The following is a 22574-nucleotide window of genomic DNA, read 5'->3' as shown; positions in this document are numbered from 1 at the left end:
TTTTTCGCATTTTATACAAGTTGTAAGTTTACCCTTTTTACACAACACAACACAACACAACAACACTACTTCACCGAAAATTGAAAGAAAGAGAAAAAAACCTCTCTGACACGTTGAAAGTCTGATTTAATTCAATTGCACTTTAACTTGGTGCCACGAAGTCTTCAAATAACATTTGAACAGTTGTCATAATTAATTTTTACCTTTAGAAGAATGTCATAAAATGCCCATCAAATAAAAATATTAAACTGCTACTGCAGAGATGTAAAAACCGTCCTGAAATGAAAGCTTCATTTTCGTTTAATATCCTGGAAATAATAGCCAATAACTTGTCAGCTCTAATTGAATTTACTCCCATATAAAAAACAAAAGTGTTAAGTTACCATTTGTAACTAAAGATAGCAAACATCTGGTGGGAACAAGTAGTGACGATTCGTCAGCTCTGATTGAATTTACTCCCTTGTGAAAAACAAGAGTGTCAGATTACCCTTTGTTACTAAAAGATAAAAATATCTCGTTATATTTACATGCAACAAGAACAAAACAATCGTTACCTGCACTTACTATTGTAAACATTAGAAGTGTTTCAAATCTAAATAGTCTCATCTCCTTTAAAACGTGTTAAGAACTAGAAGCGACTATTCGTGACCTTCAATTGAATTTAGTCCTTGTGAAAAACAAAAGTATCAAGTTACCTTTGTAACTAAAAATAAAAATATCTCGTTCCATTTGCATACTACTAGCTCATGAACTGTTTCAAAACTCAAGGCTGATCTCGTTCATAACTAAACTCCTCAGCCTAACCCACAGAAAATGTCGAAGTAAGCCCAATATATGAATAATTCCTCTTTGATAGAAGAATAAATATGGCCGTTTTAAACTGTATCAGGATCAAATCTTCTCGCATACCATTTACCTTTACAACAAGAAATTTGATTGGCTGTTTATACTTGATCCAATCTGATTGGTGTAACATACATACATCTCTCACCATTTACCTTTACAACAAGAAATTTGATTGGCTGTTTATAGTGGATCCAATATGATTGGTGTGACATACATACATCTCTCACTCACTCACTCACTCATCCATTGACCCGTCCATAACATACCCGACGCACCGACTAAGGTATTTTTTTTACAAAAAGGTAACTCAAAAATGCTATTGTCTGAAAAAATCCATCTATAAAGCCATGAATTAGTATTTTCCATCAGATCAGAGAGTGATGTCCACCAGATGCCAAAGGGAATAATAATTGGCCAAGGCGCCTGGTATTTCCCGCGTTGCACAGTAGCACCCCATCTCAAGACAGTATTTTGGGGATCTAATTTTGCCAACCTTTCTCTTATCAGGTAAGTTGTCGAAACACCTCATATCTTCTAAGCTATACTCTGTCACTCTTCTGTGAATTGTCCATCTCGAAACTCCAATCATCTCTGTTATCGTTGTCCAGATGAATCCTAGTCCTCGAAGTTCCTCAAGCCCCTTAACAGGAATTTTAAGAAATTTCCTTCACGATTTCCTCCTTTTTTCGCTTTCTATGGTAACAGAGTCCACAGTAACAGTTCACGGAGTAAATAGTTCTGCAACGCAACACACTGAACATATCTACAAAAGCGGTAGCAATGGAATCTAAATTTTCGGGTGATGTAGCAGCTGTCGTGTCTCTGACTCACATGAATGGCTTGCTAAACTTTGAGAGAACAATAGAACAAATAACAGAAACACCACCCCTAGCCCTAAAAGAATAATAGCTGCTAACAATGAAGAGAATTACAAGCTTACGAGAGCTGTTACACTTCTGATTTTTTCTGTGTCCCTTGTGTCTAGGTTGTAGCATTGCCTCATTGACCTAAGCAGACTAATGGCTTGATCAAGAACTTCGGCGTGCGCTTCTGCAACTTCTGAGTCAAAATTCTCAAAAAAGTATTTCCGTTTTATCCAAGATGTCAGCAAGAAACTTAGGAAACTCAACTCAACAGATCTAGTTCTTCTTTGCCCGCCATGTTTTCAGTGCTCTCTAGTGCTCAGTTACTCTCATTCCTGTTGGCCGCGCATGGCCCAGGAAGATTGAACAAAACCGGAAACAGGATTAAATATAAATTTTTAAGGTATTGGATTGAATCAATATTCGAGGTATTGGATTGAATCAATATTGCAGGTACTGGACTGAATCAATATTGCAGGCATTGGGTTGAATCATAAAAATTAAGAGACTGAATTGAACCAAAAAGTTTCTTTATGATTGGATTGAATGCCTTTTTACATCTTTAAGTAAAACCATTATTTGAAGGATTAAACATATATTGCAAGGATTAAATTTTGCTACAAACAGCTTGCCATAGAGGGGTAGGTACCCAAATGTACTACGCAAAACGTGTCATACTTATGCTGGTTTCTTGAAAACATGAGAAAGCTATTTATGTTTTCGCAAATCTCTTGCTATCCTTGTGGTGTTATTTTCTTAAGAACAAAAGCAATTTGCTCGAAACGCATGCGCAGATAAGTTAGCCTTCAGTGTCGACCACTAGTCCAGTTCCTCCATCTCTATGTCACGCAATGCTACCGTAACGTTGCTTGACAGAGATAGGACCAGAAGTGGACTATTCTGACCAGGGATAGCAGCTGTATTTCAGGTAATGTCAGTTCTCCATTTTTGCTCATGGATGACGTAGTCTTCCATGAGCTTAGAAGGTAGTTCAATGGCACTCACTCACTCACTCACTCACTCCATTCTGATTAATTTATTCATTAAAGTTAGATTAAACATTTTTTCTCCTTCCTCCCCTGCTAAGTATTTCTTTGTCCCAAAGACTTCAGCGCATATGTTTGGCAGGTTTTATGGGGGTACTAGAAAGATGTAAAAATGAATTTTTGTTCAACAATGGCGTAACACAGCACGAAGGTCGAAGATGTTTTTTTGTTCGATTTGTAAACAGGGATTCCTTCATGGGTTGAAAAATGGGAAGTTATTACGCTAAGGAACACTTGCTGCGACAATTCGACGATGAAATCCTATAAGTGATGATACTTGCATCGAAATCTTAAAAGCTACGATGTAAGCTTATATTTACCGTGGTCCGACTGGACGAATCAACGGAATTGCTTAAAAATGTTTTAATGTCACCCAGAGGAATAAAATGTGAATGTCGTGTCATCTGGAAGCTAAGGTAAGCGTTCTTGTTGTATCATTTTTTTCTTTAAAAACTATGTCTATAAGAACACTTTTGAGTACTAGTAATTAGATTATTTCGTTCGGAAACTGCTCGATTCTGAAAATAGTCATATGACAAAGCACATGGCGAGCTGTTGTTCGTCATTTTGTGACTGTTGGGTGTTGTCTCTACAGAGTTGACTTCTCTTTGTTGGATTCTCTCTATGGATATAGTTTGTACTGGAAATGCTCATAACAAGTCTCTTGTATATTTGGGGACAAAAGCATTATCGCAACTCTCGACTAGCCAGGGTAATTTGCTAGGCCAGGAGACGTGCAGCTTCGTGTAACTTCGTCAAGGTGGTCAGCGGTCGTAATGGCGGCCGGACGTGTATTTGTCTTCTCTGTACTTTTGCTGTATTTGCTCAGCTTTTCGTCTCTCCTTGGACAAAAGTGTAACTGGAACCGCTCTTCCAGCGACCCAACTCTTCTTTTCACAAACTCTGTCCCTCTTATAGCGAATCTTGCGCTGGGGTACCAACTTCGCTCCACGTCAAAATACGTCCGCCATCTTGTTTCTGTTCCACGTGGTAGAAGGTATTTTGCCTCAAGGACGTGCTACTATGCAAACTCCGACAGCAGCTTCCAACATAGTCGTCTCCTTACAAGCGGTGATGTTTCCCTCAATCCTGGCCCGTGCTCTAATCCTCCAAAGTGCTCTGTTTGTTCGGGAACAGTCGCTCGTAACCACAGAGCCTTGAATTGTGATCAATGTGAAAAGTGGTGCCATATTAGATGCGGAAACGTCAAACCAAGTGATTATAAAAACTTACAACGCCTAACGACCTTCGATTGGTCCTGTCCTCGCTGCCTCCGGACCACTGAGATTATTGCAAATTCCTTCCGAAATGAGACCATTCTCACCCCTGTAACTGCTACTACGAATAACAACACCGAGCTTACAGAATCTCGGGAGGACCCATTTCTCGTCCTTAAACAATCTGTTGGCGACAAAAATCTCAAGATTGGACATCTCAACATCAATGGCCTTGTGAACAAGCTGTGTGAGGTCCAACACCTCTTGTATGTAGTCAAGTTTGACCTTCTTGGTATTACTGAGACTCACCTAAACTCGAGTATATCAGATGATTGGATCAAAATTTCTGGATATAACCTTGTGAGGAGGGACCGTGATTCCTGTGGAGGTGGTGTTTTGATATATTTCAAAGAAGATCTTACTGTACACCCTGATCTTTCTTGGGAAAGATCAAACATGGAAGCAACATGGCTAAACGTCACCATGAGATCTCAATCCTTCCTTGTTGGCTGTGTCTACAGACCACCAAATGACTCCTCCTTTTTCGAACCTTTTAGGGACTTGATTGCTAATATCTGGCTAAAGAGAAAAAATATAATCCTAGTTGGTGACCTCAACTGTGATATGCTGCACAAACCCAGCAACGGCGAGTCTGAATATGGAAAACGCTTACGAAGGATCCTATGTAGCTATGGTCTAAAAAACATCATAAGCAGTCCAACCCGTATTACTGCCAACTCAAAGTCGCTTATCGACCTCGTGATAACAAGTCAACCTTCAAAAATCCAAACCTCTGGCTCCATCGACTTGGGCATCTCCGATCACCACCTAATATTCGCTGTCTTTAAAGTTGCAAGGAGTAATCCAAAACCCAAAGTTATCTCAACCAAGAACAGTAAATCGTTAGACACTAAACAATTTAGGAGCGACTTCGATCAGGCCCCATGGCATATAACTGGATTATTCGATGATATCGATGACAGCGTAGATGCTTGGCAATACTTATACGATGAAATCCTACACCACCACCTACCCCCACGAGATGTTCGGATAAGAGATAAATCTCTTCCATGGATTGACACCTCCATTAGAAAGAAATGAACAAGAGATACAAACTCCTAAAAAAGGCAAAGTCATCAGGTAATCCTGAATTATGGAGTCTCTACAAGCAGAAGAGACTAGAGGTGAAAAAGCTATTAAAGAGTGCTGAAGCTGCTTACTGGCATAACTTATTCAAAGAAGCTACCAACCCTAATGAATTTTGGAAATTGACTAACCAAGTTTTAAGAAAACACAAAGTCAAAAGCATTGGTCCAATCTGTGACCGCAACCACAACGGAGAGCTATTAACCCATGACTTAAAGAAGGCTGAGTATTTCAATGACTTCTTTGTGAATGTCAGTGAAGACCTCACTAAGCAACTCGATCCTTTGGACCTCTCATCCCTAAACACCTTTATCACTAGAATTACACCCACCAGAGACAATATTTACATGAACTGGGAACTGGTAAAAAACAAACTAATAAAGGCTGCTAACCCCAAGAAGGCTACTGGTCCTGACCATGTTTCTCCAAGGGACCTCTCCATAATTGGTGACCCTGTCATCCATAGTCTATTACCAATTTTTACGAAGAGTGTGAGAGATGCATCTTTCCCCTCCAGCTGGAAATTATCACGTGTCAATCCCATATTTAAGAAAGGATCACCAATAGACGTAAACAACTACAGACCTATCTCCCTTCTCAGTATCCCAGGAAAAATCTTAGAAGATATTGTGAGCGATACCTTAAACAACCATATGGATACACAAGGTTTATTATGCAACAACCAATGGGGATTTCGAAAAAATTACTCAACTGAGAGCCTTTTACTTCATCTAACAGAGACTTGGAGAAATGCACTGGACAAGGGCCTGAAAGTGGGTGTCCTTTTTATCGATTTCCAGAAAGCTTTTGACACTGTGAACCATACTATCCTACAAGAAAAGCTAAAAGCCATTGGTGTATCAGGTGACCTGCTTTCCTGGCTTGATGATTACATGTCTGCACGTAAGCAGTTTGTCCAATTATCAGAATATCAGTCCGAGCCCAAAACCATTACGTTTGGAGTCCCCCAAGGCTCAATATTAGGGCCCAAATTATTTTCAATCTTCGTAAATGATCTTCCCGAATCGATAACAAGTGGTAATGTCTTTATGTTTGCTGATGATACCACAATTTACACAATTAGCAAGGATATCGACAATATCACCCTGACACTGCAATCCATTTTAGACCAGGTATACACCTGGTGTCAGTCTAACAGATTAATAGCCCACGAATCGAAGACGGAAGCCCTGATAATTTCAAGACAGAGCTTTATTGGTCCCTTGCGACGTTTGACTTACGGCAGTAGCACTATTGAGTACAAACAATCATCCAAATGTCTTGGGTTAACAATCGACAACAAGCTATCATGGTATGAACGCATTGGGAACGTTTGTAAGTCCTTCAGTAACAAAGTCGCAGTCTTAAAACGGATAAAGTTCCTACCAAAACCAGTCTTGGAAACTATTTATTATAAAACAATCATCCCCAGTGTCCTATATGGTATTGCAGTCTGGGGATCTTGTTCTCCAGCTTTGTTAGATGATTTAGACCGAATTCATTTGAGAGCAACAAGAATTATTAATAGTCTACCGCATTACATCCATGGTGATCACATCAGGAACGCTCCATATTGGAACCCTATTGTTTCATTTTACATTGAGACTTTTAGTTATTACATACAATATTTACCATGGAAATAGCATCAATCCTCTAAAGGACTTACTAGTAAAACCCGAGTCTACTTATAGCTTTAGAAAATCCTTAAATTTTGAGGTGGATAGACCAAGAACAGAAGTGGGAAGATCTTCTTTTAAACATCGTGCTGCATTATCTTGGAATTTCCTTCCCGATGACATCAAGTCTTGCTCTAACCTTGATTCTTTCAAGAAAAAACTTAAGGCAAATAAGAGTCTCTTAAATTCTATCAGTTTCACTAAAGCGTTCTGCTGCGTTACTAACAAATCACTGGACTTCAAATATTTTTGATTAATTAATTTATTTATTTTTACTGTACATTGCTATTAATTCATCTATTTTACCTATCATTATTTATTCAGCTATTGTAAATAAATTTTGGATCATGCATTATGTAGGATCTTATTGTAATTTATTATCTTAGATAGTGCAGGTCCACATCGGGACTTAACGTCTTGCCAATTGATCTGTAACCTGCTTTATCAAATAAATCATGTATGTATGTATGTATGTATGTATGTATGTATGTATGTATGTATGTATGTATGTATGTATGTATGTATGTATGTATGTATGTATGTATGTATGTATGTATGTATGTATGTATGTATGTATGTATGTATGTATGTATGTATGTATGTATGTATGTATGTATGTATGTATGTATGTATGTATGTATGTATGTATGTATGTATGTATGTATGTATGTATGTATGTATGTATGTATGTATGTATGTATGTATGTATGTATGTATGTATGTATGTATGTATGTATGTATGTATGTATGTATGTATGTATGTATGTATGTATGTATGTATGTATGTATGTATGTATGTATGTATGTATGTATGTATGTATGTATGTATGTATGTATGTATGTATGTATGTATGTATGTATGTATGTATGTATGTATGTATGTATGTATGTATGTATGTATGTATGTATGTATGTATGTATGTATGTATGTATGTATGTATGTATGTATGTATGTATGTATGTATGTATGTATGTATGTATGTATGTATGTATGTATGTATGTATGTATGTATGTATGTATGTATGTATGTAGCTTTGAAGAAGCTTATGTCGAGTTCCCCTCTTGCTGGGACTTAATCGCCACAATAATTAATTAAAATTAATTAATTAAACAAACATTAAAGTTTACACCTTATTGCGTTAGTCTGTTATAACCTTAGTGCCTTAGCGAACAGCAGCCCCCTAAACCATTCCTGAATAGTGCACTCTGCACTAAATATGTATTATTGTTTATGCATTGCTTGTCTTCCTCTGGTTTTCACTTCGTTCCCTTTGATTCTTTTGTCATTGGTTTGTTGATGGAAAATTGGGAATGGAAATAATACCCATTTTCATTATTGTGAGTTTCAATGATACACATTTAACCGATATTTGGCTTTTCCAAAACAGAATACCTAGATCCCTTATATCACTTGACTTTAAGTCCATTTTGGCAAGGCAAACATGTGAGTGAGTAGCCACAAGCCAAAGTATTGCTGCCTGAATCACGAGCGTTTGGCCCAAACGACATCAAAAATTTCTGCAACTAAGGGTGCAGGGCCTCCCCTCACCCCCTGTCCATACGCCTATGCTAAGCAGTGTGTATTTTCGTTCCAGTCACAAAAATACTGAAAACTTTTGTCAAGACAGCTCTCAATTTGGATCATTTTCGATCAACACTTGCTCAATGCTTGATCAACATCTCAATTGGCACTCAATCAATATCTCAATCAATACTCAGTTGACACTAGGCTGACACTTGATTGGCATCTTAATCAACACTCGATCGACACTTGATCAGCAGTTGATTGATAGTTGGCGACGTGTTGACCGACTCGTATGTATCCATCAACACTCGATGGCGTATCTGCGAAAATTACTTGACCATAGACCGACTGAGATGTCAATCAAGTGTTGACCAAGAATCAATTGAGATGCCCATCAAGTGTCGATTGAGTGTCGATGGAGGGTATCAATTGACACACGACTTCAGATGGTCTTAGTACACATGATCCCTTAATTTTACTGTGATGTTCTGCATTCATTTTAAATGTAAATTCAATATCTTAACCCATTGACTCCCGGAGCTTTTTGCAAAAAACACATTTTTTAGACATTTTGGAGATTTTCAGCCAGGATATGAGCCAACCTAGCTCCAATCTACCCAAACAGGCATTTGCAACATGACAGCATGCCTTTCTTTCCACTAGCATCGCATTTTGCCGCATTATTTTTTGCCTGTGCATGTGCAGAAATCAAAATTTCGAGTTTTTGGATGTGAAAGTGACCCTACGTCTTTTTTCGGCTTTTTAATTTTTTTGGCCTTTCCTCTTTGTCCTTTTCTTATATTTTTTGCTGCAGTGATTGATCTTCTACTGAGCTTGCTTCCAGTTCAAAAATTTCCGAGAAGGCATCATCGAGACGGGCAACTTTTACCATAGAGTAGCCACGTGTAGTCGCAGGAAATTTTGCTGCGAGTTTTTCCCTCAAATTTCTGAGCATTTTCGTGCATGGTTCAGGCTCCATTGAGCTGATCACTCTGATCTGGGTATCATTGGAAAGATCTTTTCTTCCTGCAGAACTTGAGTATAGATAATGGCAATTTTGGTCAGATATGATGACGTCAGAAGTAGAACAAAGGCTAACGTTCTTCACGGCTGGTTACAGCCTGCACAGGCATCAATGGGTTGAAGCAGTAATTATATTTTTCACACCAACATCTGTAACTTGATATGTTTGATTCTTGCAAAGGTATGTAACACAATACTTGTGTTTTCCGAGAAACAAGAATTAATTTAATATCCAATTGTCCAGGGAAAGCACATTTACCAATTAAAGAAGTAAGATGGGTACAACACGTTTTCCGTAGTGCTCTGCTCTGCTCTAAGTAGGTGGGGGGGGGGGGGGGGCTCCCATATAAAAAGAACAAGGGTCCTTGTCGGAAATGTTGAAAAGAATCCCTTAGAGGTACCAAGATCCTGCTTTTGCGGGTGTGGCTTGAAATCTTTCACCTCTAAGTAAAGAGGTAGCAATTCTAAAACAACTCATTCAGTGACAGTCACACTTTCATAATTTTTAATAGTGATAAAGACGGTTGCTTTGAATACCTTCTACTCATTAAGTTGACTATCAAATACCTTCTGTCATATTTTATTTGGGCTTCATACCCTAAAAGGACCCACAAAAGCTCCTGCTCTGGACCTTTTGAGGCTGAACACCCTAAGAGGTACCAAAACTTATTTTTTGGCCCCCAAGGTACAACGAGCACCCCCATCCTTTTTACACAGATGACCCCCACTGGGCCCAACCCCAACCCATTTACAACAATTAATTACTTGCTAAACCTATTTTTGATAAACAACCATTTAAGTTTAAAACTTTTCCTCATTCCTTTTTGAGCTTTAGTGGGTTAGTCGTTTTAGAGATGGCAATCCCCTGGTGCACTCTCCACTAACAAGGTCAAAGTTATTATGGGACAATTTGACCGCTTCCATTGCCACTACATGTATGAGGATGACACAGAAATAAACACAAATACATGATATGATATGTCCTTTACCTTTCCTGTCTAGCAAGTCAACTGAGGGCACATGGTGTATTATGTAACTCCTGTAGTCATAATCTTGAGCCAGTGGATTAGCAAACAGATCTAATACAAATATTGAGAAGACGTAAATTGTCTGTAGCTGAAGAGTAATCTATTAGTACAGATTTTGATGAAAGAAAGTTTAAAGTTAATTATAATTCCAAGATTTTTGGATTATGTGCATAGAAACTCAAAATGCTGTGTGCCACTGTGTGGATGAAACAAACAACAAAGTAACTAAGGGTAAAAAGGTATTACATACCAAGTGCCCCAAAAAATTCTTGGTCTTTAAACCTTCGCCATTTTTCAATGGTAGATACATGTAACTTTACCAAACTTTAAATCACTGAAAACTTAAACACGTACTAAGTGTTTTGAGGCATTGCATGGCTCTCAACTCATGAACAACATCAGTGAGTTTTACCAGCTGGTTTCCATTCAGCAATAACACCTGAAGGCAAGTCAAGTGGCGCAAAGAGCCATTCAGCTCTACCAACATGTTGTCTTGCAGATACAACTCTCTCAGTTGATAGTTTGACCCAAAACAATTCAGTTCCCTAAGCTAGAAATAAATGTAAACAGAGAATTATAAAACATTATACATTGATGATGATTTATACATTAGTTACGAAAAAATAACAGATGATTCTCAGCTTAGTGTGACATTACAATATATTTGCACTGTTTCTATTGAGAGAATTGAGTGTTGCAGTATATTATGCCATTAGATTCATAAACAAACTTTTTATTTTTTTCCCATATCTTTCCTATTTAAACAGTTTGGAAAAAATTGTTAGCAAGGTCTCACTCAGATGTTGGACTATGAGTCCAATTTGGAAAACACTCAATTTGGGGAATTTTGGACTCTGACTCTACAAGACAGGCTGCTTATAGGAAAAGGGCCACTTATTAGGGATGGACACTTTTAGCCTAAACAACAGTCCATTGAAATGAGCAACAAAAGATAATGTAGCTCACAAAATGTAACCAGAGACTTCTCTCTTGTTTATTCCAGTTCACTATGTTTAATATTATGAAAGCAGATGACATAATTCACTCATCTTATCAGCTGTTCTGTGTCTATGTCCTTTGTGATGGTAGTACTGGTTTGGAAATTATGTACTTACATGTATTAGAATATAGGTGCTTATTGAACAATTCCGAAAGTAACAGCCCTGTTACTTTCGGATTTAGCAGGCAAAAGGAGCCGCTACTTTCAGGTAGCCATTACTTTTGGATGGTTAAAAAAATACATTTGAACAGTAACTGATGGTCCTTTCAGACAGGGCAGATACATAACATGAAGTTTACAGTTCCTTTCATGTATGACTGTTACAAAGCAGACTGTATAAAGGAAAAAAGCTTTAAGGTCATTCATCACATTTGCATTGCGCATCCTTACTGCGCATAATTTATGGTGTCATTAGCGTGCGCTCGTGCACGCGCACATTGAAAACATGACGGATTTGCTTTGATATTGAGCTCTGTCAGTTGAAAAATGGCTCTACCTCACCAACGATCATGGGCACCCCAAATTTTTTTTCTAGTCATTGTAATCAACTAATCATAAGCTTTGCGTGAGAAAAGACTGATTTAATTTCTATTGCTGAAAATTGAATAAATAAGAAAAATAGCAGATACACTGTGGTCTTTTCTATTTTGCAGTCGGTAACCACGTCAAGAAATTTGGTTCAAATTTTTAATCAAGGATTTAGCTTTCCATCTGAATCAAACTTAAAACGTTTATTTGTGTCCGACACAATGTATTGACTGTGGTTTAATGCATGTTCTTATGAGTCCGGGCTCACAAAGATGTGACAATTACTGGGAATGTGTTCTTATGATAAGCATTAAATTATGCCAAAATGGGGCATTTTCAATGCCTCACTGCTCCTTAATGAGCATGGGCACCCTCCTTTTTTATTTCAAAATTGAAGTTATCATATGCCAAATATTCAGTGTACAAAGTTTGAACAAAAATCTATTGTCACTTTTATTTCAGAGGAATTACCTTAAATGTTGGTCATCATCAGTCCTTACTACCCCCAGTGGGGTATGGGGTCGCTTTAAATGTTGGTACATTGATCTAAAGGTTACTGCTTGAAACCTTACATCAAAATTAATATAAATTATACGGTTTTTATTGCACATGTAGCTGAGTGGTAATCTTTAAAGGGCTGCTACTTTCCGGGGGAGCCATTATTTTTGAGGTTCAATAGGAAGGTAAAAAAGTACAGCATTAAAGTGTAGCATTAGTTTTGGGGAGCTGTTATTTTAGGCCCGGGGGGGGGGGGGGGGGGCTTTACTTTTAGAATTCTATGGCATTTAAAAAAATACATACTTACGTGGAGGGTGCTTATTAGAAATAGGAAGTGTACTTCTTAACAGTAATATTGTATACAGTTATGGGTTTAGGAATTTTGTTCACTGAGATATTGAGGTCACGCTGTAAGATTATACCCCAGCCATGACATGAATCAGGTGTTACCTTATTCCCATTTAGCCACACAACTTGCAAGTTTTTGAATTTTCCAAAGTCTTTGACTTCCTCAAGACCCCTAAAGTCAAGGAGTAAACAAATAATTATTATTAGTCATTTGAAATTATTGTACCAATTCTATCAGGAATACAAACAGCATTACCCACAGCATTACATTGCAAAATTGTCATCAAAATCATACACACATACTTTTGACTGTCTGAATGATTCACCAAAAAGAAAACTTCAGCACTATAAAACGACCATATTGACTTTGGCATGCAAGTGACTGCAAAAGCTTTATGCACTGGGAATTTACTAAAAAGGTAGCAGTAATTACAAGGCTTAAAAAATTCGACCAGGTCTAGGGAATTTTCAATCAGGCAGCAAATTTGGTCACCTACTATTTCAGCAGGCCAAGTATGTTATTATAAGTAGTCTGTTCCAACTCAAACTGCTTAAAGGAAAACAACAAGCATTTATTGTGCTCTGTTACCAAACTTTGAACTTCAAGTCAGAAATCTCGATCTATGGTTGCAGTAGGGATAGACAAAAATTAGACTTCATCAACCACATAATTGTTTCGTATCAACTAAATGTGTCAGGCACAATAACAAAGTTGGAGAGGGTGGCATGGGAGTACAACTGGTCTTGCAAGGACTTCACCTGTCAACTTCTTCTGAGTTCACATAGTGATTCAAAGACATTAGACAGTGCTGCTTAATGCCCACTCAAGGTTTACTCTCTGTGTCTAACAAGAAATCAGTGTTCTCTATGGCAAATAATCAAAGGCTCCCTGAGCCAGCTCATGGATAAATAGGCCAATTCCAAGTTGATTTTTGCCTCTGTGGCAAAATGAGTCTTGGTATGAAAATGTATGTCACCTGTACGTTCACTCTCATGAAAATCAAGCCAATTTCATGTGAAACGTTTTGCTTGAGCACTTGATCTGAAAAAGAGGCAAACAGTAACTCGGAAGTGGAAGTAAAGTCTGCACATGAGCCAAGTGGCCCATCAGACTGGCACTTTTCCCGGTTTCTGTAGCATGAAGCGACTATTTCTACTACCCCTGGATGGGATGCTAGTTCATTGCAAGGTTATCCCCAACATTAAATTTGCTGGTATCTATTTATCTCCTACATGGAGAGAGGCACTGTGAGAGTAAAGTGTCTTGCTCAAGAACACAATACAATGTTCCCAGCCTTGCTGGTAGATGGGAAATCTATAGAAAGAAAAGTATTTCCTTGAATATTATAAGAATCATTTCAGACAGTTTTGTTTCAATCTTGAACCCGAAGTGAAGGGGATGTTTTAATTTACAATTTATAACTTTTTTTACCATATAACTATGTCCATGGGGAGGGGGAAGGGAAGTAACAAAGTTTTATAAAGGGAGGCCTGCCCCAAGGTCAAAAGCCTATCCATTTTACAAAGTGTTTTTGACAGAAAGGGCTTCCCTTTCATATACATGTAGCTTCTAGCTTGAAACCCCTTTTAAAAACCTAATGTGGCCCTACCATATCTTATTTCTTGGATAAATAATCAATTAATGTTTGAAATCCCTGTCCTGTTAAGTCTTATAATACCTCCAGCCTGAAAAAAGTGCACCTTTAGTCAACTATAGGGAGAAGCCCACCCCACCTGTGCAATACAATAATAAGGGTACTACAGTGTGTCTAAAATACTGGTAACTGGTAACTGGTAACTGATAGCTGGTAACTGGTAACTGGTAACTGGTCACTGGTTACAGGAATTTAGTGTATTGATGTATTCCTTTGGTGAAAGAAAAAATAAAGCGACGTTTGGGAAACAGCTGTTTTGAAAAAAAAGGTTGCGTGACGACTTCACTGCATGTGTAAAGAAATTTGATATGTTGTTTTGACTATGCATAAATTAAAACTTCGACTGGGTTATATGAAAGAGCTTTATGTATGTTCCGAGATTCTCATACAAAAACTTCCTTTAATGAAGAAAAAGTCAGCTGCTATGCCATTTGGGAGTGAAGCGCTTCTAAGTCAGTTGTACATTAGTTTAAACACCAGTTCAAACATTTCAACATGACATGAAGGAAGGCGCCGCGTGTGCAGTGTACCATGAAAAAGTAAGTCTTTGTCTACAATGTAACTATAAACAGCTGTGGCTAAATTTTATTACAATGAATGGGTCTTGTTTTTATGGATATGGAATTTCCGAAGGGTAGGGGGGGGGGGCAAGTAGAAAAATTATGGAAATTCCAGGGAGTGGGGGGAGTACTGTGAAGCCCCCTGGAACAGAAAATCCTGGCGGGTGGGGGTTCAACCTGGAAAAAACTCTCCGTGGGGGGGGGGTATGGATATTTTCTGGAACCACACAATCTTTTTTATAAGTGTACTAAGGTACACTTAGTTTACTACATCGGTAGTAAGGGACTTTCATGGTATCAAATCTATCAGACACCAGTCACCAGTCAACAGTTACCAGTCAACAATTACCAGTGACCAGTGACCAGTGACCAGTGACCAGTGACCAGTGACCAGTGACCAGTGACCAGTCACCAGTCACCAGTGACCAGTCACCAGTCACCAGCTACCAGTATTTTAGACACGCCGAGGGTACTACATATTGTAGTGTATGCACGTAAAATAACTTTCTTCCTTGGAAACAAAAATCACATTATTTTATTCCTATATATCTTGGTGATTGTTTGTGCTAATCTCACTAGCAATGCAGTAACATTCAAAAGGATTGCAGATAATTATGTCTCTTGTAATAGATTTTGTAATGATTACAGAACATACTTATGTTGACAAGTATCAAGCACTCTCTTCTCCATAATTATTTCAAGTTTTGATTTCAATTTGTTTGAATCTCTCATTTCTAGAAGCAAAAAAAAAAAATCTGCATCACCAGCCACCATGCGTTCGGGTTACATTTGACACAATTGGACAGTATCTCTCTCTCTGTGTATCCCTCATCAAGCACTTCAGTGCCAGGGAAAACTTGGTTTTTTAAAAATAAAAAAAAATTTCAGACATTATGCAACAACCTGAAACTAAGCACAGACAATCTATAAGTACAAATCTTCATCCAGTTTACGGTTTTCTTTTACACCAAAGTTTCACGAATTTTTAGCTCTTTACTTTTTGGACTGGTGAGAAAACAGCTGTTTTACTCTAAAAGCACACACAAAAAAAATTGTGGGAAACTTTTTTTTCGTGGAAATCATGATCAATTATGATTCACCCGACTCCCATACCATTACCTCATGTTACCGCCGTTGCAGCAATATCGATTTTTGGAGTTATGAAAATTTTCAGGTGTACTTGCATGACCAGGACTGGATTCAAAGCTCAAGAAATGACATTCAAATTCTTTTGGAACCACACAGACAAGAATAAATGTAACTTCAGTTGCTTGAGAGGGAATAAGCTAAATAAATTCACACCTACTTACAATGCGATAAAGCAAGTGTGACACGGGAAATCAAACACGATTTCAAATCACAATAAAACTTGCTATTTCTAACCAATGTGGTTGAAAATTTATATCAGAGTGAAAACTGCATGGATAATGGCATGATATGTCTCTTTTCTGCATTACCTTGCATATTTCAGGCAGTTTTTTAGCGCAATAGCTAAATGTGGTGGGAAATCAACCAAAATGCGTACTTTTTGTCAGATTGACACCTTTAAGGCTAGAACTTGCCCTAACTTTGATATTTCTTTTTGAAAATGTAGTATTTTTTGGCAATGACAATGGAGACTGCTTCAGTAGATCAAGAATGTCAGTGATTTAAATGGGCATTTAAAATTGATTGCCCAATTTGTAACAACAAAATAGGCAAAGTGTGTTGCCCAATTAACAGTAAGTTTAAGTTATAACCTCTGTATCTTTTGTATCCTTGCCAGCGATGTTCCACTATGTATTCATTCTAACACTATCTTGTTCACACTGGACATAATTAACCTCAATTTTAAGGTCATTTGGCATTTGCATGACCTTGCCGTTAAGCCGTCAGTGTGCACCAGGCGCAGGCCTTATATGAGGGTTTTAGAAGGGTTAACCGTCAGCATTGAAAAGGAAATTATTACTAATACTTTACTATCAACTGCCAATAGTCATCCCTAATAAGCCGTTAAATGTCAAATGACCAAATTTGTTCACCATCAACCGTCAAAAAAACAAACAATATGTGTTTGTATGTTGAACACGTGCGCGGCATGTGTGCCGATGATAGTGAGGACACCCTGTTTCTGATAGTGGAAGGGACACCCTTTGATCAGAGCAACATCGGAAAGAGGGTAACCGCCTTTTGGTTCAACGCTAAGCAAATTAAATTATTGAGCACCAATATCAGGAAGATAGCCTCATCAGCAACTTATGATATGGACATTGTTGAAAAGAGGGCCATTCACGAACACATGGCTCCTAAAGAGGAAATGGCAGATCACTATTACAATATAGACCATACCACAAAGAAGTCTGCCCAAGGTCACCAACTACTGAAAAAGTCCCTTGGCTTGGATACGTCAGTGGCTACAAAATCAAACACCAAGTCAGCAAATTCAGCAAAGCTTGATGATGACGACCACAAGGAAGAATCAGAGCCAATTATTCACAAAGAAGAACTCTCCAGTAGTCAACTAGAAGTCATCGAAATGCTGTTTTCCAGCCAAATAATTTCTCAGGCCTAAATCACATTTGACATTGTGAGAAACACCATGGCTGAACATATTGATTTAAGCAAATTTGCGAGTGATCCTTGTAGTCGTAAAGATTCTAGAGGTTGCTTCTTACTCAAATCTTAAACAATTACAGGGGTTAAGTGCAGTGCGAGATGATAAGTGATTCGAACTCCACTTGGTAGATTCAAACTGATTTAACGACAGATCAAGTCCATAGATCTGGTTCACAATACATAGCGACTGACGAAATAGTGAAAACCAGTAGATCACAAGTAGTGGTAGCAGATACGAATAGGAGTAGCAGTTGTACAAGTAGGTTCGAACTGAAAAGCTATATACATAAAAATATTGAAGGACCATAGCCAGGGTTGAGCATTTAAAATTTAAAAACGATCTCTGGCTAAAAATGTTTGTAGATATACGAGCTTTCGACTGTTAGATCTACAGTCTTCGACGGGTAAAGATGAATGACAAAATATGAATATAAATTAGTAAATATAATCAAGAAAAAACTTCAAGATGACACATCTTTTCCCTCCAGGACAAATTTAAACATCAATGACATTGTTTCTCTACTAAGCTTCACTTTGTCGAACAACTATTTTGTCTTCAGTGACAACATCTACAAACAAGTCCACAGTTGTGCCATGAGCAGTCCGGTCAGTCCCGTTGTGGCCAATCTCTGCATGGAAGAGATCAAGGAATCTGCAATCAATGCGTCACCTGTTACACCTAAAATTTGGAAACGGTATGTTGATGACAGCTTCTGCATTATTAAAAAGAATGGAGTTACAGCCTTCTATGACACACTTAATTCAATAGACATTAACGTTTCCTTCAACATCGAACAAGAATGTAATGGAAAAATTTCTTTTCTTGACACATTGGTTTCTTGCAACAATGGAGCAATTTCTGTGGATGTCTACAGAAAACCAACCCATACGGACAGGTACTTAGACTTTAATTCTCACCATGACAAAAAACACAAAGTGACACGGCAGCAACCCTCTTGCATAGAGCGTTAAATCTACCTAACACATCTGAAGGGAAAGAACAAGAACTTAATCATGTTTACGTAGCGTTGGAGTCTAATGGCTATCCATCCATTAATTTATCCGTGATATACAAATCAAGAAAACTCAACCATTGCCAAATTTACCCACTGAGAAACTTGTTGGAATGTTTTTTAATTTGGTTGAACCTTCCGAGTCACGCAAGTCTTTCGCGTCTCTTCCATACATCAAAAGTGTAACTGAGCCCTTGACCTGCACCCTAAAAAAAACATGATATTTCGGTTATAAATAAGCCAATGACCACTCTACAACAGTTCCCGGCCCCGAAATTTCGTCCTGCTCTGGATTCACAAACCAACGCTGTTTACAAAATTCCTTGCGCTGACTGTTGATGGTGTTATATCAGTGAAACTGGCAGAGTGTTTAACACCCGAAGAGAAGAACACATAAGAAATATCAAAACAGCGGCTAAAAGCTCCAAAATTGCAAACCATGTGTGGTCCCATGAACATTCTATTGACTTTAACAACGCCTCCTTAATTGACAAAGGCAGTTTCTGAATAAGGAAAACATTAGAATCGTGGCATACTATGGTGACTCCAAATGCTGTCAACAATTCCTGCCCACTCCCTGGGCAATACAACATTCTTTTTATTTTTACTCATTTATATTCATATTTCGTCATTCATCTTTACCTGTCGAAGACTGTAGATCTAACAGTCGAAAGCTCATATATCTATAAACATTTTTAGCCAGAGATCGTTTTTAAATTTTTATGAAAAGCTGTACTTAAGAATACGTCCTACTTAGATAAGGCACATAAAATACAAATCTAACAGGATAGAACAATCATAATAACCTAACAAGATCATAGCATTAAACAAATAGACAAGACAATATTGATACTTGAAACTAATAAAACTGAGACGATAACAACTCTTGTCGTAACAAATGAAGATACCAACGACTATCGGGCAAAATAGCTAAATATAGCGTGAAAGAACTCACAATTTGGTAATCGTATGACAATTGGACTAATAAAGCAACTTGACAATAAGCCTTAGCAATAGTAGAGCTGTGAAAGTGATCTCAACAGAACTTAGATAAACTAAATGAAACCTTTTCATGATAAAGAAAAGACTAACAATTTGTGACTTAGCAAATAACTACAACAATAAGAACTTAGGTACTTTGGTTGACGACTCGCACCAAAAGGTAACAGAGAGACAGCGAAATACACTTGAAATAGCGGTAACTTGGATCCTCTGATCGTAGCACGGTAGCGGTGTAACTTCACTAACAGTCTCTGACTAAAAGAAGTTGTGTGTTGTCTTTTATTGCCTATGCTGCGTGAAAAAACTAGGGCGTTGTGAGAAACATGGCACCCACAATAAAGACAACTTCCTAGCAGCAAAATTTCTAGAACTATTACATATGCGTGAAAATCACAATTTTACTTGGCTTCAATAATAACTGATAATAAATCAGTAGGATTAGTTGCAAAGGAAATTGATAAACGATCGGCGTTTCAAAACTAACAATCCTAAGATGGTCAAGAAAGTCTGACAAAGTGTACTACCTGAGACGAAAAGAAAAGCAGAAGATGGCATTACCGTCAAAGGAACATGAACCATCGTTGAGCAGAACAGAAGCAAATTGGGTTAACAGCATAACTGAAGTGGAATCTGTCTGGTGTCACTAACCACCAACCAAAAGCAAAATGGAATAAGCCAGATGAGAAGTACGTTGAAAACTTCTTTGGAAAATATTCTGTGTGCCCAAACAAAGAAGAGCTGAAGTCATTATTCCACTCAAACAACGGCCTCAAGGAAATCCTTAACAGAAACGACGGTGACTTTGAGCGCTCAGCTACAACAAAGTGAAATACTTATTCAAGAAAAAGGGGTCAACAAATAGAGACGAGGAAAGGACATGTTTGCTTTCAAGTAACCACATTTGAAGTTAGGATGGTCTTAAAATTACAAGCTCCACAAAAGGATAGACTCTTTTGAGCTAGAAACAGAGAAAATTGTTTCAAAACTGTGTACAGTCATTTACAAGTCATTTAAGGCATATAGTGTATGGTTGTAAAATTATGAACCAAAACAAACAAACAAAAAAAGAACAGGAGGGCTATGATATGTAGCATGCACCATGCAAAAATCATAATGGTTGAAAAACAGTGTACCATGAATTTTAAACCCTTTTAAGTGTACAGTCATTGATGTAGCATGAATTATGAGTGTAAGAAACAGCTGCCGAAAAAATGATTATAGTTTTAAAGCTGTGTATAGTCAGTTACAAATCGTTTAAAGTTTACAGTGCATGGTCAAAAAATTATAAAAACAAAACAAAACAGGGGAAAAAAAAAACAGGAAATCTAGCACAGTCATCAAAATATCATAATAGTTTTAATACAGTGTGCAGTCATTCCCAATGCAAACTCGTTTAAGTGTACAGTCATCAAGCTCGAATACCTACCCAAAAACAGGAAAGACTATGAAGTTTAGTACAGCGTTGAGTTTTTTTGGTAAAGAGCACAATCATTAAAGTAAATAAAAATTATATTGTAAGGTTGAAAAATTAACAAACACATGTAAAATAGTATTATGTGAGTAGAATTTCTGAAATGTCCTAAACAACTTTGGTATGATACTTGTTATTCGTTTCGGATAAAACATGAGCTGGGGTGCAAATCCCTAGGGAGTGCCCCACAAATACATCAAGTGTCTCAGTACCTCTTTAAATTTCTTCAGATATACCCACTGCATTATGCTGATAATTTTATCCTGTTTCATTTTGTTTGATTTTATTGCAATGGCATGTTAAAATATGGGGATTCCAAATAAATATGATATTGTGGTTGTTTTTGCTGTTGCTGTTGCACTGGGAAGTAAAATTCCACCCTGTTACCTTTCTGACCTGTATTTCTCTCTTCCCAGCAACAGTTAATTGGGTTGGCTACTTGAAATACCCCCTGAAAAAAAGGCTTTTTTGATGGCGGGACAGTGAAAGCCAGCAATAAGAGTCCGGTAACTTTGATTTTGTAATGAAAATATCAACCTTACCACTTTAAAGAAATAGCTCAGGTGGCCACCAAGGGAAATATCAGACTGGAAGAACATTCTTAATTGTTTTATAAAATGCTTGTGGTTGATCACACACTAAATATTTAACCTTTGATGTACTTTCCAAGGTGATTACTGAGGGAACCTGCTGAAAGTTTAAAAGCCAAAAAATAAGCAACTAAAAAATGATCTTATAAGTACATAATACTATTGTTCGATTATTAATCTACGCAAATAAAAAGAAAACCAATGATTACCGTCAAAACAGTTAAATGCTACGGCATTTTACCCCATCAACAATTACAGTGCCATCAAAAGGGTGGGAAATCTGAACCACCTGCCAGGACATCAACCACGTGGCGTGATATCAACCACACATCAAGGCAGTAAATCAACCAACAGTGGGCCATCAACTATAAACGGGGCGGGAAATAAACCGCTAGGTGGGAAATCAACCAAATGGCGGGGAAAAAAGCCAAAATTGCGGCAGGGTATCAACAAGTATATAGCTTTCTCTCTCTCAAAAAGTAGATCTACACAGTCTCTTGGACATAATTTGTCAATCCATCACTAAAATATTTTGGTCTATATTTACTTGATTGTACACACAAGTTGACTTGCACACCATCTGTGAAGAAATTTTCATTCTGGTCGAACTACATGAAATACAAAAGAAATGTAGTGTGAACAACAAGAAAACTAGAAGGCAATTCAAATTTTTTTCCCCTAAGTATTTTAAAACAAGATTACAAATTTCGAACTTGCGATAGGCTCTTTTACAATAACTGTCTAATTTCTCATACACTGATTGGCTCATTTTTATCATTAATAAGAGTACAGACAGATAAAATTTTAATTTATGCAAGTTTTCAAGCTCAACTTTTAGCTGTCACACTGTCAACTTTTTAACCAATGAAATTTTATGGACTTTTTTAAGTATTTGACAATAAAAATAAACAGTAAAAGTTTGCGACGTTTCGACCGCTCTTCG

General features: G+C 37.5%; 2 protein-coding genes across 3 annotated transcripts in view; one reads left to right on the top strand and one right to left on the bottom strand.

Moving 5' to 3' along the window:
* Positions 1 to 22574, bottom strand: part of LOC145479557 (leucine-rich repeat-containing protein 72-like) — a 59223-nt gene that overhangs the window by 6772 nt on the left and 29877 nt on the right. For both annotated transcript variants that reach the window (XM_081457957.1, XM_081457965.1), the window contains exons 3-5: positions 12848 to 12917; positions 10726 to 10921; positions 10333 to 10422 (exon numbers count right to left, since the gene is read on the bottom strand). In XM_081457957.1, the coding sequence (XP_081314083.1) occupies positions 10333 to 10422; positions 10726 to 10921; positions 12848 to 12917 (356 nt within the window). The remainder of the gene's footprint in view (positions 1 to 10332; positions 10423 to 10725; positions 10922 to 12847; positions 12918 to 22574) is intronic.
* LOC145463956 (uncharacterized) lies at positions 3523 to 5073 on the top strand. The gene has a single exon (XM_081447754.1). It carries the CDS (start codon positions 3532 to 3534, stop codon positions 5071 to 5073), a length of 1542 nt encoding a protein of 513 aa, XP_081303880.1. The 5' UTR covers positions 3523 to 3531.

Source organism: Orbicella franksi, chromosome 1 (genome assembly GCF_964199315.1).
Source record: "Orbicella franksi chromosome 1, jaOrbFran1.1, whole genome shotgun sequence".
NCBI classification, from domain to species: Eukaryota; Metazoa; Cnidaria; class Anthozoa; order Scleractinia; family Merulinidae; genus Orbicella; species Orbicella franksi.
The sequence above is the reverse complement of the archived record's forward strand: the minus strand, read 5'-3'. Positions and strand labels throughout refer to the sequence as shown.